Source organism: Pteropus vampyrus, unplaced genomic scaffold (genome assembly GCF_000151845.1).
Source record: "Pteropus vampyrus isolate Shadow unplaced genomic scaffold, Pvam_2.0 Scaffold70, whole genome shotgun sequence".
Classification (NCBI taxonomy): domain Eukaryota; kingdom Metazoa; phylum Chordata; class Mammalia; order Chiroptera; family Pteropodidae; genus Pteropus; species Pteropus vampyrus.
The window spans coordinates 7,589,054-7,603,866 of NW_011888851.1; the positions used below are offsets into that span (position 1 = coordinate 7,589,054).

Consider the following 14,813-nt stretch of genomic DNA (forward strand, 5'->3'; position numbering starts at 1 on the left):
ACTGAAAGTAAAGGGATGGAAAAAGATATTTCATGCACATGGAAACAATAAAAAAGCTGGGGTAGCAATACTTATGTCAGAAAAACATAGACTTTAAAACAAAGGCTATAACAGGATACAATGAAGAACATTTCATAATGATATAGGGATCAATCCAACATGAGATATAACACTTGTAAACACTGACAGACCCAATGTAGGAGCACTTAAATATATAAAGAAAATATTGAAGGACATAAAGGGAGAGATTGACAGTAATACAGCCATAAAGACAGGGGACTTTAACACTCCACTGATATTAATGAATAGATCATCCAGACATAAAATCAACAAGGAAACAGTGGATTTAAATGATACATTCAACCAGATGGATTTAATTGATATTTTTAGAAAATTTCACTCAAAAGCAGCAGAATATACATTTTTTTCAAGTGCACATGAAACACTTTCCAGGATAGACCACATGTTAGGCCACAAAACAAGTTCCAATAAATTTAAGAAGATTGAAATCATACCAAGCAGATTCTCTGATCACAATGCTGTAAAACTAAAAATTGATTACAAGAAGAAAACTGAAAACACTCTAACATGTGGAGACTAAATGACATACTACTAAACAAAAAAATAATTAATTCAAGACAATGACCTAAACAGTAGAATTTCTCTTAGTAAATGTGATAATGAGTCTTACTCTTCAACCTTCAAAACTAGATAACCGAAATAACCTCAACATACTGCTGGCTTTAAAATTTGAATCTAATTGCTGTAAAATCCCAATACTAATCAATACAGAGTATTTAGTTCTTTCACAATGAGAATCTCACTTAGATAAATAGACTCCACTGTGAACTAAATTAATACCAATTGCAAAAAAAAAAATTATTACTGCTTTGCAGAGGAATCAACTCAAGTTCGGAAGAGTTAAGTAACCTGTGTAAAGCTTATAATTCATAAATAATAGAGTTGGGATTAAATTTAATAGTAAATTTGATTAAAAACAAGATAGATTGGGTCATAGATGGCACCACAGAAACACAAAGGATTATAAGAAAATATTATGAACAAATATATGCCAACAAATAGGACAATGCAGAAGAAATGGATAAATTCCTATATAATCTTCCAAGACTGAGTCAAGGAGAAACAGAAAATCTAACCAAACCAATAACTACTAATAAAATTGAATCAGTAATCAAAAGACTTTCAAGAAGCAAAAGTCCTGGAGTGGAGGGCTTCACTGGTGAATTTTACCAAATATTCAAAGAAAAATTAACACACATCTTTCTTAAACTATTCCAAAAAATTCAAGAAGCAGGAAGGCTCTCAAACAAATCTTAAAATGCCAGCATTATCCTCATTCTAAAACCAGACAAAGACACTACAAAAAAAAAAAAGGAAAATTATAGGCCAATATCCCTGGTGAACACAGATGTAAAAATCCACAATAATATACTAGCAAACTGAATTCAGGAAGGCATTAAAAAAAACATAAGCCATGATAAAGTGAGATTTATTCCTGGGATGCAAGTTTGGTTCAATATCTGCATATCAGTTAACATGATACACCACATAAACAAAATGAAGGATAAAAATCATATGGTCATATTAATAGAAGCAGAAAAAGCATTTGATAAAACCCAGCATTCAATTATCATAAAAACTCTCAACAAAGTGGGAATAGAAGGAACATACCTCAAAGTAATAAAGGCTATATATGACAGACCCACAGCTAACATCATACTTAACAAGGAAAACCTAAAAGCGTTTTCCTTAAGATCAGAAACAAGATGAAGATGTCTATTTTCACCACTTTTATTAAGCATAGTATTGGAAATCCTAGCCACAACAATCAGACAAGTAAAAGCAAAAAAAAGCATCCAAATTTTAAAGGAAGAAGTAAAACTGTCATTATCTCCAGATGACATGATACTATATAGAGAGAGAACCCTAAAGATTTCACCAAAAAACTACTAGAGCTGATATGTGAATTCAGTAATGTAGCAGGATCCAAAATTAATATTCAGATATCAGTTGCATTTTGATACACCAGTAATAAACTATCAGAAAGAGAAATTAAGAAAATAATTCCTTTTTCAATTGGATCAAAAGAAAAATAAAATATCTAGAAATAAATTTAAACTAGGAGGTAAAAGACCTGTTCTCAGAAAATCACAACATTGAAGAAAAAAATTGAAGAAGATGCAAATAAATGGAAGCATACACCATGCTCATTGTTAGAAAGAATTAACATCGTTAGAATGTCCATACTACCAAAGCAATCTATAGATTCAGTTCAATCCATATCAAAATACCAATGGCATTTTTCACAGAACTCGAACAAATAATCTTAATATTTACATGGAACCACAAAAAATTCCAAATAGTCAAAGCAATCTTGAAAAAGAAGAATCAAGGTAAAGGTATCATGCTACCTGATAACAAACTATACTACAAGCTTATAGTAATCAAACTGGCATAAAAACATACACATAGATCAATGGAACAGAACAGAGAGTCCAGAAATAAATCCACATCTATGCTCATTAAATCCATGACGAAGGAGGCAAGAATATACAATGGGGTAAAGACAGTCTATTCAATAAATGGTGTTGGGAAAAGTGGACAGATAAATGCAAAAAAAAAAAAAAAAAAGAAAGAAAGAAAGAAACTGGACCATCTTCTTACACCATATACAAGAATAAACTCAAAATAGATTAAAGACTTAAATGTAACAATTGAAACCATGAAACTCCTAGAAGAAAACATTGGCAGTAAACTCTGACATTGTTCTTAGTAATAATTTTTCTGATATATCTTCTTGGGCAAGGGAAACAAAAGAAAAAAAAACAAATGGGACTACATCAAACTAAAAAGCCTTTGCACAGAGAAGGAAACCATCAACAAAACGAAAAGACAACCTACTGAATGAGAGAACATATTTACCAGTGATACATTTGATAAGGGGTTAGTATCCAAAATTTATACAGAACTCATACAACTCAACACCAAAAAAACAATCCAATTAAAAAATGGGCAGAAGACCTGAAGAGGTATTTTTCCAAAGAAGACATACAGATGGCCAATAGACATATGAAAAGATGCTCGTAGTCACTAATCATCAAGAAACGCAAATTAAAACCACAATGAGATATCACCTCACACTTGTTAGAATAGCTATCATCGATAAATCAACAAACAAGTGTTGGGGAGGTTGTGGAAAAAAGAGAATCCTGATGTACTGTTAGTGGGATTGTAAATTGGTGTAGTCACTCTGGAAAATAGTATGGAGTTTCCTCAAAAAGTTAAAAATAGAACTATCCTATGATCCAGCAATCCCACTTTTGGGTATTTATCTGAAGAAATCCAAAACACTAATTTGAAAATACATATGCACACCTATGTTCATTATAGCATTATTTACAATAGCCAAAATATGGAAGCAGCCTAAGCGATAAAGAAGATGTGGTACATATATACAATGAAATATTACTTGGTCATAAAAAAGGATGAAATCTTACCATTCATGACACTATGGATGGACCTAGAAGATATTAGGCTAAATGAAGTAGGTCAAACAGAGAAAGACAACTACCATATGAGCTCACTTATATGTGGAATCTAAAAAGAAAATAAATGAACAAACAAAAAAGAAACAAACTCATAGATACAGAAAACAAACTGATGATTGCTAGATGAGATGGGGTTGGGGACTGGGTGAAAAAGAGGATGGGATTAAGAAGTACAAACTACCAATTAGAAAAATAATCATGGTGATGTTAAGTACAGCATAGGGAATACAGTCAAAAATATTGTAATAACTATGTATGGTGCCAGGTGGGCACTAGATTTATCAGGGGGATCACTTCATAAGTTATATAAATGTCTAACCACTATGCTGTACACCCAAAACTAATATAATATTGAATGTCAATTATAATTGAGAAAAAATGTTTTAATTAAAAAAATATAAAGAAATCAATTTGTATTTTATTTAAACCTCTGTTATTTTGGCCTCTGTTCCAGAAGCAAAACAAAGATTCTAATTAATATCTTTATAAATAATTTCAAATTATTTTTTAATTAAATAAAAAATGAAACCTACCCCATAGGTATTGTTGTGATGATTATTGAGTGCCTGGAACATAGTATTGCTATACAAATGTTAAGTGTCATTATCATCACAACATTGGGACTTTATCTTTATTTTTTAGGGCGGGATGACACTTTTACTCTATCTCTTCCCATTTCCCACCACTACCACCATCTCCTCCTCCTTTGTCTCTCTTCTGTCCAATGACAAACCTAGAGAAGTATGTTCCAGGCCAGGTAGACCATGTCTTTATACTCATCCATCTAGATTTCGGCCACACTCAGAGCATTGCGCTTCAAAGCGTGAGGCAGATCCAAGGCATAGGGCTTGTGGTGTCTCTCTAGGTGAGCAATCTGGGAGCAGGGCAAGACCTCTATTCTCCCTCCACGCTGCCATACCTGCAAGAGAAGTAAAAAAAAAATCATCTCAGCAGATTAGGCCCCATAGCTGATAAATGGCATAGTTTGTAGACCCAAAGAGATCACATTTTAGAGCCATTTTTTAAAGTATGTAAATTTAGTCCTCCCACTCCCATCTCTATGTTGCCTCTCAACCTACTTACCTAAAACAACCTTCCTTAGAAGTCTCCCAAACACTTCTCTCCTGTCATTCAGACAGCTCCAGAAATCTTACCTCCTTCAGGAATTCCTCTTGAACAGACCAAAGGAAGGGATGCCTCTGATCATTTATCACTAAGAAAAGTGCTAAAGTCCTGAGCGGCACTTCACCCTTAGCTAATCCCACTGGACTTAGCTTCCCATGACCTCTCTCCACCCTACATGCCAGTTATAATGCAATGTGCTGGACAGACTCTCAGGTGGCCCCCATGATCCCTGCCTCCTGGTGTTTACACCCTTCCCTATTCCCTTCTCCTTACTTGTGAACTTGTAATCCTCTTCTAACTAATAGAATATGGCAAAGGTGACAGTACGTACATGATTGCATGCGTGTGATTACATCCAGTAAGATTATAGTATCCATCTTGCTAGGAGACACACTTTCTTGCTGGCTTTGAAGAAGCAGGCCGCTATGCTGTGAACCATATGGAGAGTACAAGAAAATAAGGATGGCTTCCAAATGACAGCCAGCAAAAACCTGAATACCTCCTCAGTCTGGAACTGAATGCTGCCAACAACATGAGCTTTAGAAGCAGATCCTTCCCCGGTCAGTCCTAGATGAGAACCCAGCCCTGGCCAGCACTTTGACTGCAGTCTTGCAGAGGACTCGGCTAAGCCAGGCATGGACCCCTGACCGACATTAATTGAGCGATAATAAATGTATCTTACTTTAAGCCACTAAGTTTATGATAATGTTGTTACATAGCAATAGATAACTAATTCAGGTAATTCTTGACCAAGACATACCATGACTTGTGATATAATTATAAATATTTTCCCTTGTCATCCTGATGGCTACAAACATACTTGTCAGATCACACATTCTAATATTTGGCTTAAAAATATGGTCTTCCTCCCAGTAGATAATAGAACTATCTAATGTTATGAGATTAATATAATGGCTCCAGGGTCTTCTCTTCATGGTTGCCCAAATGAGTTGCAGTTTCTGAAAGATAATTAGCCTATCTGGCAGAAGTTAGCAACTTACTGCACTCATGCCTATGGGAACAATTAAGTCCTGCTAGTTCAGTTAGCCACCTAAGAGGCCAATCCCCTTAACTGACTTTAATTTTTTTTTTCATTTTTTCCTCCACTTCTGTACCCACAGACTCCTTTCCGTTGCCTCCCTTACAACCCAGAATAGAGGAGTGAAAGAAAAAAAACAAAGCTTTGAAGTCAGGCTGACCTGTATTCAAATCCATCACTGCACACCTAATAACTAGGGGATAAAACACCCCCATCCCCCACTCAATGATTCTCAGCTGGTTCATCACAAGGGCATACCCAATATCTGGGTTGTCAGGTGGACTAATTGACATAATAAGTACTCAGGGAACAGTAGCACCTATGATTATTAACTTGAAGCATACGTTTTCTTCCATTATTCTCCATTTCTCCTCATTAGTTCCCAGAACCAAGTGGAGGTTGTAGCTTATTTGTTTTCAGATTTTATTTTCCGGAGCCAAACATTTAAAAATCCAAAAACTTTACTTCAATATTTCTAGTTGAAGGAGTTTTCCAAACTATAGGATTTTAAGAGAGAAAAATTAATGGTTGGCATAAGAAAACTTAAATTCAAGTGAAAAGATTAAAATCAGAATTGTAATTTGAGAAGTAATGTTAACTATTATACTTGACCAACATTCCAATTTTACTCTCTCAATTTATTCCACTTAACAAACTTAACAAAAGTGTGCGCTCGTGCTCTCTCTCTCTCTCTCTCTCTCTCCCTCTCTCTCTCTCTCTCTCTCCCTCTCTCTCTCTCTCTCTCTCCCTCCCTCCCTAACACACAGAGACATGAAGTTTCTGCTTAAAATAGCAATAGCTATTACTACCCTAATATTTTTCATGAATTTGACCTTTACCATGTAGATATAATTATTATCTCCACTTAATTAACTTGCCCACGTTTGCCAGCTTAGTAAATGACAGAGCTAGATTCTGAACCCAAGCCACCCACGTGTTAAGCTCTGGCGCAGTGTCAGGAATATAAGTGCCAGGCGCTTGACAAATGCTGATTTCCCTTTCTCAGCCATCAATCCCATCGCTCCATCTCCATTTATACACATCCATGCATGCCATTCACGGCAGTGGCCTCTAGATGTCAGAATAAGACACTCTATGCAGCTCTGGTGTTTGCTAAGGTCTATTACTGAGAAAAGATCTTAACAAGGGCTTAGGGGTTTTAAAAGGCAAATGGCCACACAACGTAAACCAAGGAAACTGGATATGGGTAAACTGTTTTATCCAAGAAAAGCAAAAGAATTACCCTGCCCTGACATGTCCTACTTTTCCAGCAAAATTTAAAAGAAAAGAGGACTTCTTGTAGAAAATGAAATGGCAAAGTTTAGCATGTGGAACAGAGGAATGGAAATAGAGAGAGGCAACCTAGATGCAAAAAGGGAGAGCAGAGAAAAGGACGAAGAACTCAGAAATGGTAAGAAGGGCTTTGGGTCCCAAGTTGGGGAATTGGGTTTCCAGCCAAATTCATAGGAAGGTCTGGTAGGTGGGAAAACCCCAACTGCAATGTAGCTAGGGTCATCTTTAGAATTTTGCTAAGTACCATACATAAAATAATTATTTCTACATTTATATATATTTTGTCCTAGAAACTATTTTTTGTCCTAGAAACCAATATCTATTCCCCTCTGCATCAATAGTTATAAAGGGAATAATTGGGCACATAACTAACTAGCTAAAATCTACATTTCCCATACTCTTTTACACATAAGTGTGGCCATATGATCAGTACTGACCAATGAAATACAGTATCCACAGCTTGCAGGTAGTGCCCTTAAAAAAGAATGAGAAAGCTCTCTTCCCCCGCCCGCCCACCCTTTTTCTCTTCCTACTAACTAGAATACAGATGTGGTGCTAAGTGTGTCAAAACCACAAGATGGGAGAGACTTGATCCCCATCACCCTGGAGCTAACATTTCACTCCTGAACTGCTTATGTTCGAATGGTAATATAAGAAAGAAATTAATTTCTATCTTATTTAAACCTCTGTTATTTGGGTGTCTGTCCCAGAAGCTAAATAAGGATTCTAATTAATATCTCTATAAGTCATTTCAAATTATTTATTATGTTTTAACTGCACCATCATCTATATGAAATAGTTAAAACAATGACGCTTTTCATTTCAAAAATGGGGAAACTGATCAAGACCACACATGAAAAATTTGTTCTCTCTGCCAAGAATGATTGTGGCTTAATGGATAACCCAGACAGGGACTCAGAGTTTATTTGTTAACATGTAAATGTGGGGCCCTGGTTGGGTTCTAAATGGGTACAATATATGGTCATCAGTCTCAACTGAAAAGAAGTTAAAGGGTATAGGTCTGAATAAGCGTTAGACAGGAAATTATCTTGTTCTTCCAGATACCACAATGGACCAGAGGTCACCTGGTCTCAGGCACAAAATTTTGGAGCTGGGAGAGGTTAAAAAAAAAAAAAATCCATTTTACAGAAGCTCAGTCCGCAGAGAGTTAGCAAAGCCAGAATTAGAACCAAAGTCCAGCATTTTTTACAATGCCACCCTGACATCCTTATTATTGTTATTTTTATCATTAGCCATTTATTGAATGTAAGCCATGTGTCGCTCATCATGCTAGGTTCTTGATGTAGCAGGTATGGCTTAGAGGACAACACAAACTTTCTGGTGGAAGAGTAGGATTTGAACTTAATATCTAGATTCCAATATATGTGTAATTTTCACTATCTTATGCGACATCTTTTAAGAGTTCAGCCTTAGGCTGGAAGATGAAAGAAGATCAACCAATAAGTACAGTCACAAACCCAAGGGTCATGGCCTTTTAATGAAGGCCTATAGATTATACAGAAGAGGAAAAGGATACTATGCAAAAGATATTTTATACATGAAAACTGTTCCAAACTTATCATGATGGGTTCAATTCATTGGCCCCAATTCTTCATACCTCTCTTCATGGCTTCATTGTAGACAGAAGATACGCCCACTCCTTTGACTTTGGGCTTGACCACGACAAATGGAATAGGGCAGAAAAATATAATGTGCTAATTCCAAACCAAGGCCTTAAGAGCTACCCCTTCCAAGCCCTGCAGATCTGTGAGAATAAATTACTGTTGTTTTAAGTCACTGAGTTTGGGGTGGTTGGTTACACAGCATTTTTATGGCAATAGCTAACTGATACACTGATGTAGTATGAACTTGTATTTGGAATTTCTCCAGTTGTCTAGTTTGTACCCTGAATGTCCTTATAAAGCACAAAAAATCTGAATGTTTATTTGACCCAAGGCAATATGATAAATATGAGAAGCTGTCAGGGGCAGAGAAGAGGCATCATTGCTGAAGTGTGAAGCCAGTGTTGTTCTTCCAGATATTGGTGTTATTCCAGGTACACGGGTAGTTGGTCAGAACTAAAATTGGTTTGAGGATTTTATTGCTGTACAAACTGGCTATTTGTCTAGACTAGACTACATCTCAGCATGAACTTGTGTCATCACGTCAGCTGCTCTAGCTGTCTCTACAGGAGCAGGCTGGCTGCCCACACATCTATATCACTTATCTCTCTTCCCAGTTTCTATTTGACTGGTCTTGCAGATAGCTGTCTGCCACAAAGTTCTTTTGTCCTAAGAGATGCTTGGAAATGCCTGGATTCCTCAAGGTAAATAGGGACACCATCTTCTGAGCCTCAATTCTACCTCTTCTCACCCTTATCTCCCAGATTATATATACCTACACCAGAAAGCTCCACTCCAGAAGTCCTATTGCCCATCTCTAGTGACCTAGAAACATGAGGATTTGTCCACCTCTTGAGCCAAGGATTGGCTTGTTTCAGGATTCCACAGGTCCTACCACCCTCCTATTATTTCCTTTTCTGTTTTGTCCTATAAGGATACTGTAAATGTTCCTACCCTCAGGCTAAGTTCCACATTCTCTCCTCCACAGACCAGCATACCACCATCCAGAGATCTGATCTTTCCCAAGAAGAGCCTATTGGCAGCCAGGATGCCCATGATGGAAGGACTCCTATAGAGCACACAGCAAGAGAGTTACTAAGCCCTCAATGATGAATGGGTTAGGATGGAGGTGAGGGGTAGAAAGTCCAGTGATGGATTGGCCTTCAAAACTCTACCTAAGCCTCTTCTTATTTTGTAGCCTTTCCTTAACCTCCCAGGCTGGACTGAGTACATTGTAGCCTTCCCTCACCTCCTGTGCTGTCATAACCCTTCCCAAAGTCTATTGCAAGTACATCTTTTTCATCTTTGTATCCCTATTTCATAGCCTGATAAATACTTAAAATGGCCCAAATGTTTTCTAAAATGTTATATACTTGGCTTTATTTTGCTCAGAAGCCCTCAAATAGCCCCAAGGGTCTCTAATTTTTTGCTTGGGATCATCTTTTTTTTCTCTATCACCTGTTCTTCACTCTCCCTACCTCACTTTCATTACTACCACCAAATATAAACAAAACCCACATCTTCACTTTCTGACTTCCCAAGTGCTATCCAAGTTCCCTCAGCCCAGTCAGACTTACTTCACTGGAGCGGTGACATCATTCAGGTCAGTCCAGGCCTTTGGCAGTGGATCATAGCGGCACCATAGTTTCCAGTTAACCCATCAACTGCTAATTCATACTTACCCAGTTCGAAGGTGTCAAAATGAATGTTATCAAACACAGGAGACACAATCACAGTGTGGTCTTCCTAAATCTGAGCCAGGATGGGCTCCGCCCTAGAATAGTGTGTAACAAACCCAGGTTAGTTATGAGAGTAAGCAGAAGAAGCAAGCAGACAAAGATGCTCTAAGAAGCTGCCCCGACATTGAGCGCCTTCTTCACTGAGGCTGTGCTGGGTGGTAAGGAGAACTAGCCAGAGTCTAGAAAATCTCTGCAACTTTTGGGATAGCTGGGGATTCTAGTAGCTGACCATGCAAAATCATATTTGAAATTAGTACCCAAATACCATCCCCAAGCCGTATTCATCAGTATTCCACCTGAATGCAAATGTCTCTTGGGTATCCCTGTTTCCAAAATGATGTCTCTTTACTATCTGATTCTTTACCTTCTCCAAAACACAGCTTTCTTTGTATCATGTAATTTCAGGGTTGCGAAAGACCTTAGGAATTACCAAAAGATAATCTCTTCATTTTGCAGAAAAGGACATGAATGTCTAATTAGGTGACGTGATTTATTCAAACTTACAAAGTATTTGGTAAAGTCAGGGTTGAAATCAGTAGTCAATACTCCAAGCTCATTGTTTCTTTCTCTAGCACTAGATTACTATCCTTAGCCAATCAAAATCTCTGAATAAAAGCATCTTGTCTTTGGAGCATCCCTTTGTTTAAGGTCTTGTGTTGACTTTTCCCTATTTCTACACTATCCCATCTTTTATTCAGTACATGCACAGTATCTCCTTTCTTCCCTTTCCCAAAAGAAGAAAGCTCCTGATGCCTTACCACCCAGCGTTTACTTCAACATGAGTATCCAAAATGGCAACCACATCAGCCGTGGCCACTTCTCTGCCAGCGTTGCGTGCGTGAGCAAGACCTTTTCTCTTGGTATTCTGTACTATTTTCAGTAGTCCTGGATACTTCTGGTTGTAAAGCCTTATCTTCTCATCCAAGTTATCCTTTAGTTCTCCTGTCAACCAAATGCACACCCATAGAAATTCCGAGTGCCATAATCAATTCAGTACAGAAATACTATAATACATACTATTATATATATAGACTACCTCTAGCTTAAGATGAGCAATTCTACAGCTTTGACTGAGAAAATAGTCAGTGTTTCCCCTGCACCTACCTCTCCTCTCCCTTTCATCCTCGGGCTTAATATTGCCATTCCTAACCTCCTTTCCCTCAAAGTTAAATTATCTTAGAATAATAATACTGCTTACTATGTGCCAGACAGTGTTATACAAGCTTTATGTATATCGAGAAATTCTAGGAAGAATGAGGACAGACCTGATCGAACTAAGGTACAAATGCTGATGGACAGACATTGCAGAGAGAGCTTGCAGCATAATCTCCATAGCTAAACATGCAAAATTTTCTAGAGAATACATAAACAACTAAAATTGTTTTGTGCTGTGTTAGCTATTTCTACTTGGCCTACTCAAGGGCCAATGGGACAGAATGCCCAGACTAATTTTTTCCAGCTCTTAGCCAATCAGTTTACCCCCATAATTATGCAAATGAGTTTCACTATTCCAAGATTGTTTATAGTTTTTTCTTCCCTATCCCCCCTCACTTTTATAAAGCCTACCTATGCATTTGTCCTTTGACTCAGCCTACCAGTTGATGTCCTCATGTGTTATAAAAACAACTTGCAAAAATATCACTAAGCAGCGTTTAAGGTATCTGACCAAATGACTCTGAGTTATTCATTGATAATATTAATTTATTAATTCTCAAAGAATTAATATGAGGTAACATTTCAGTATCCCCACTTTACAGATGAAAAAACTGAGGCACAGAGAGGTTAAGAAACTTGTTAAGTTACACATTTAGTAAGTGGCACAACTGGATGTCAACCCATGTTGTATTTAAACACCATGCCATGCCACCTCAGGAATTATGTACTTGATTGGGTTTATCAAGATTTTCCTCCATCCACTCTTCCCCATCTCCTCACCCTCATTTCCCAGAGATGAGATTCTTTCTGGTTCCTGTCTCAGAAGAGGAGTAGATTTGTGAGTCCCGGAGTGGTCAGGAGCTGGAATCAATACCTACATGACTATGTTACTAAAATTTGCCCCATTTTAGAACTTTCCCTGCTCCACTCCAGGGTGACTGACTCAAGAGTTGTAAGTGTTAAAGAGAGCCAATGGATATGAAGGTTGTTTGCATCTACTAAAAGAAACAAAAGGTGGAAAGTCCCTACATTCACCCAGTCGCTACATTTAGAAAATAATCAGAAGGAGTTGACATATTTTTTTCTGCCTCTGCTGCCACCATGGCACCCATGAAAAAAGCTTGTGGTGAAGCAGGCCAATAAAATAAAATAAAATAAAATAATTAAAGTGAATAGAAAAGCTGAGACTCTTGGTGGAGGGGTTATAACTATTGAAAGGAACAAGAGCAAGATTACCACAATTTCTGATGTTCCTTTTTCCAAAAGGTATTTGAAATATTTCACTAAAAACTATTTGAAGAATAATCTATGTGATTGGTTGCATGTGATTGCTAGGAGCAAAGAGAGTTAGGAATTACGTTACCTCTAGATTAACTAGGATGAAAAAGAGAATGATGAGGATCAAATCTCATTTATCTGAAATATTTTGCATGAGTTCTTGAATAAAACTTGAGAACCAAAATAGTGGGGGGTGGGGGAAACAGAAAAAAAAGGAAAAGAAGTGGTTGCCATAGACTCTGGATATCTAGACTGTAATTTGGGCTCCCTTACTATCTAATTCTGTCAATTCCCATTTGGAGAATCTCTATTACCTCAATTTAGAGAAGGCTGGATAATATATCAAGATCCTTTCTAATTCCAAAATTCTATGAGTTGTAGATTTTGAGTCACCCTCTCAGAAATAATGCCTATAGTCCAGCACAATTAAGACCCTCAGTGGATCTTCTAAAATAAACCTATGCTCTCTTCTCAGCCTGGCTCTCTCATTGATACTCCCTGCCCTGACTCCCACAACAAAAATTTTTATTCCAAGCTGGTCAGCTCAGGGTGCTTCTGGCTTCTGCATCTTTGCTCACATTATTTTTTTCTTCACTCCCTATTTCTCCCCACCACAACCAGTCTTCCTTTGTTTTCTTTGCCTTTTCAAGTCCTAACAAGCTTTCAAGTCCCAAACCAAGTCCCCCTCCTCCAGAAAGCCTCTGTAGGTCATCCCAACCACTTCTCTGGGCTTTCTTGCACTCACTTCGATACTCTACTTTTCATATATTGAGGTGTCTTTCCATAGGTGTCTTGCCTCATTAATTAAAACGGAAACTTCTCGAAATCACTGACATTCTCTTTTATGCACAGCGCCTGGCACATGGTAGAAACTCAATAAATAGTTATTGATTGTAGAATTTGCCTAAAGTTGGGGAGAAAATACTGGATCCCATCTACATTAATATAATTTTTGAAAAACTTAGATTAGCTCTATTGACACTTGTAACATTTGACCTGATACAAATGAAGCAGGGAAAAGGAAGGGAGCACAACTCTAATACTAACTTGTGGCATTTCGACAGTACTGCAAATGGTTCTGAGATGAACTAGAAGTAACAACACTACCTACCATTTATTGGGAGCAAGCCCTATCCTGAAGACATTACATTTATCGTTTAATCCCCAGAATGGTCCTGTCAGGAAGGCATTATTATTTTTCTCATGTTACAGATGAGGAAATGGGGTGGGGAGTTTGAAGTAATGGAGTTACTTACCCCTCAAAGTCACATGAATAGTAAGTTTCTCTTATGGCACACATAGTAGAGACTTCCAATTACTTTTCTCAGTTTAACACAAAACAGTTTTTTGAGTTAAGTTCGGTTTAGGCCCAATCCAGCTGAGGTTTCCATGGTTAATCAGAAAGAAGCTAATTCCTGTCCCAATGACAGCAGTCAAAGAATTACTAACAGTTCCTCTTCTGTGCCCATCCAAATAAGCTATCTCTGTGAAAAACATAACTGAGTTCCCAAACCTAGTGAAAGCAATGTGTTAAATGATAGGAACATAGTTTTGACAATCCAGCACTTTGTTACGTGGCTGCTCTATGTTTGTAATCCTGTATCCTTTGATTTCACCATCACTACTCTATCTTTTGATTTCACTGTTCCACAGGAAGAAGACAAATTAACTCTTATCTGCTCCTCATGGAATGTGGAATTATAGGACCATTAATTTTTTTTTTTCCATAGAAAAATTTCAGAGGTGCTCAAGCTCAGCCTCTGCATTTGCCCTATGAAGAAGTTAAATCCCAGAGAAGTGAGATGACTCGCCTCAGGTTATCTCTGAGCCAGGGAGTGGAGCCTGGGTCTTCTCAGATGTCTAGAACAGAGGTCTTTCTAATTAAGTTATTTCTTGCTTGAAAACCAGGTATGCAACTTGGTATCAGTCTCCATGCCCAGAAACAAGTGAAGTCAGCCATTCTTTTTTCTTTGTTTTTTTGGGGGGGCGGGGG

The 14,813-nt window shown here is 37.5% G+C and overlaps 1 protein-coding gene across 1 annotated transcript in view; it reads right to left on the minus strand.

Annotated features, from left to right (window-relative positions):
* The window catches only part of GALNT8 (polypeptide N-acetylgalactosaminyltransferase 8), a 47,645-nt gene that overhangs the window by 12,949 nt on the left and 19,883 nt on the right, over positions 1-14,813 (minus strand). Inside the window, 5 exon segments of the mRNA XM_011361810.2 lie at positions 4,303-4,488; positions 9,603-9,717; positions 10,226-10,304; positions 10,307-10,422; positions 11,146-11,329. Coding sequence (XP_011360112.2) covers positions 4,303-4,488; positions 9,603-9,717; positions 10,226-10,304; positions 10,307-10,422; positions 11,146-11,329 — 680 coding nt within the window.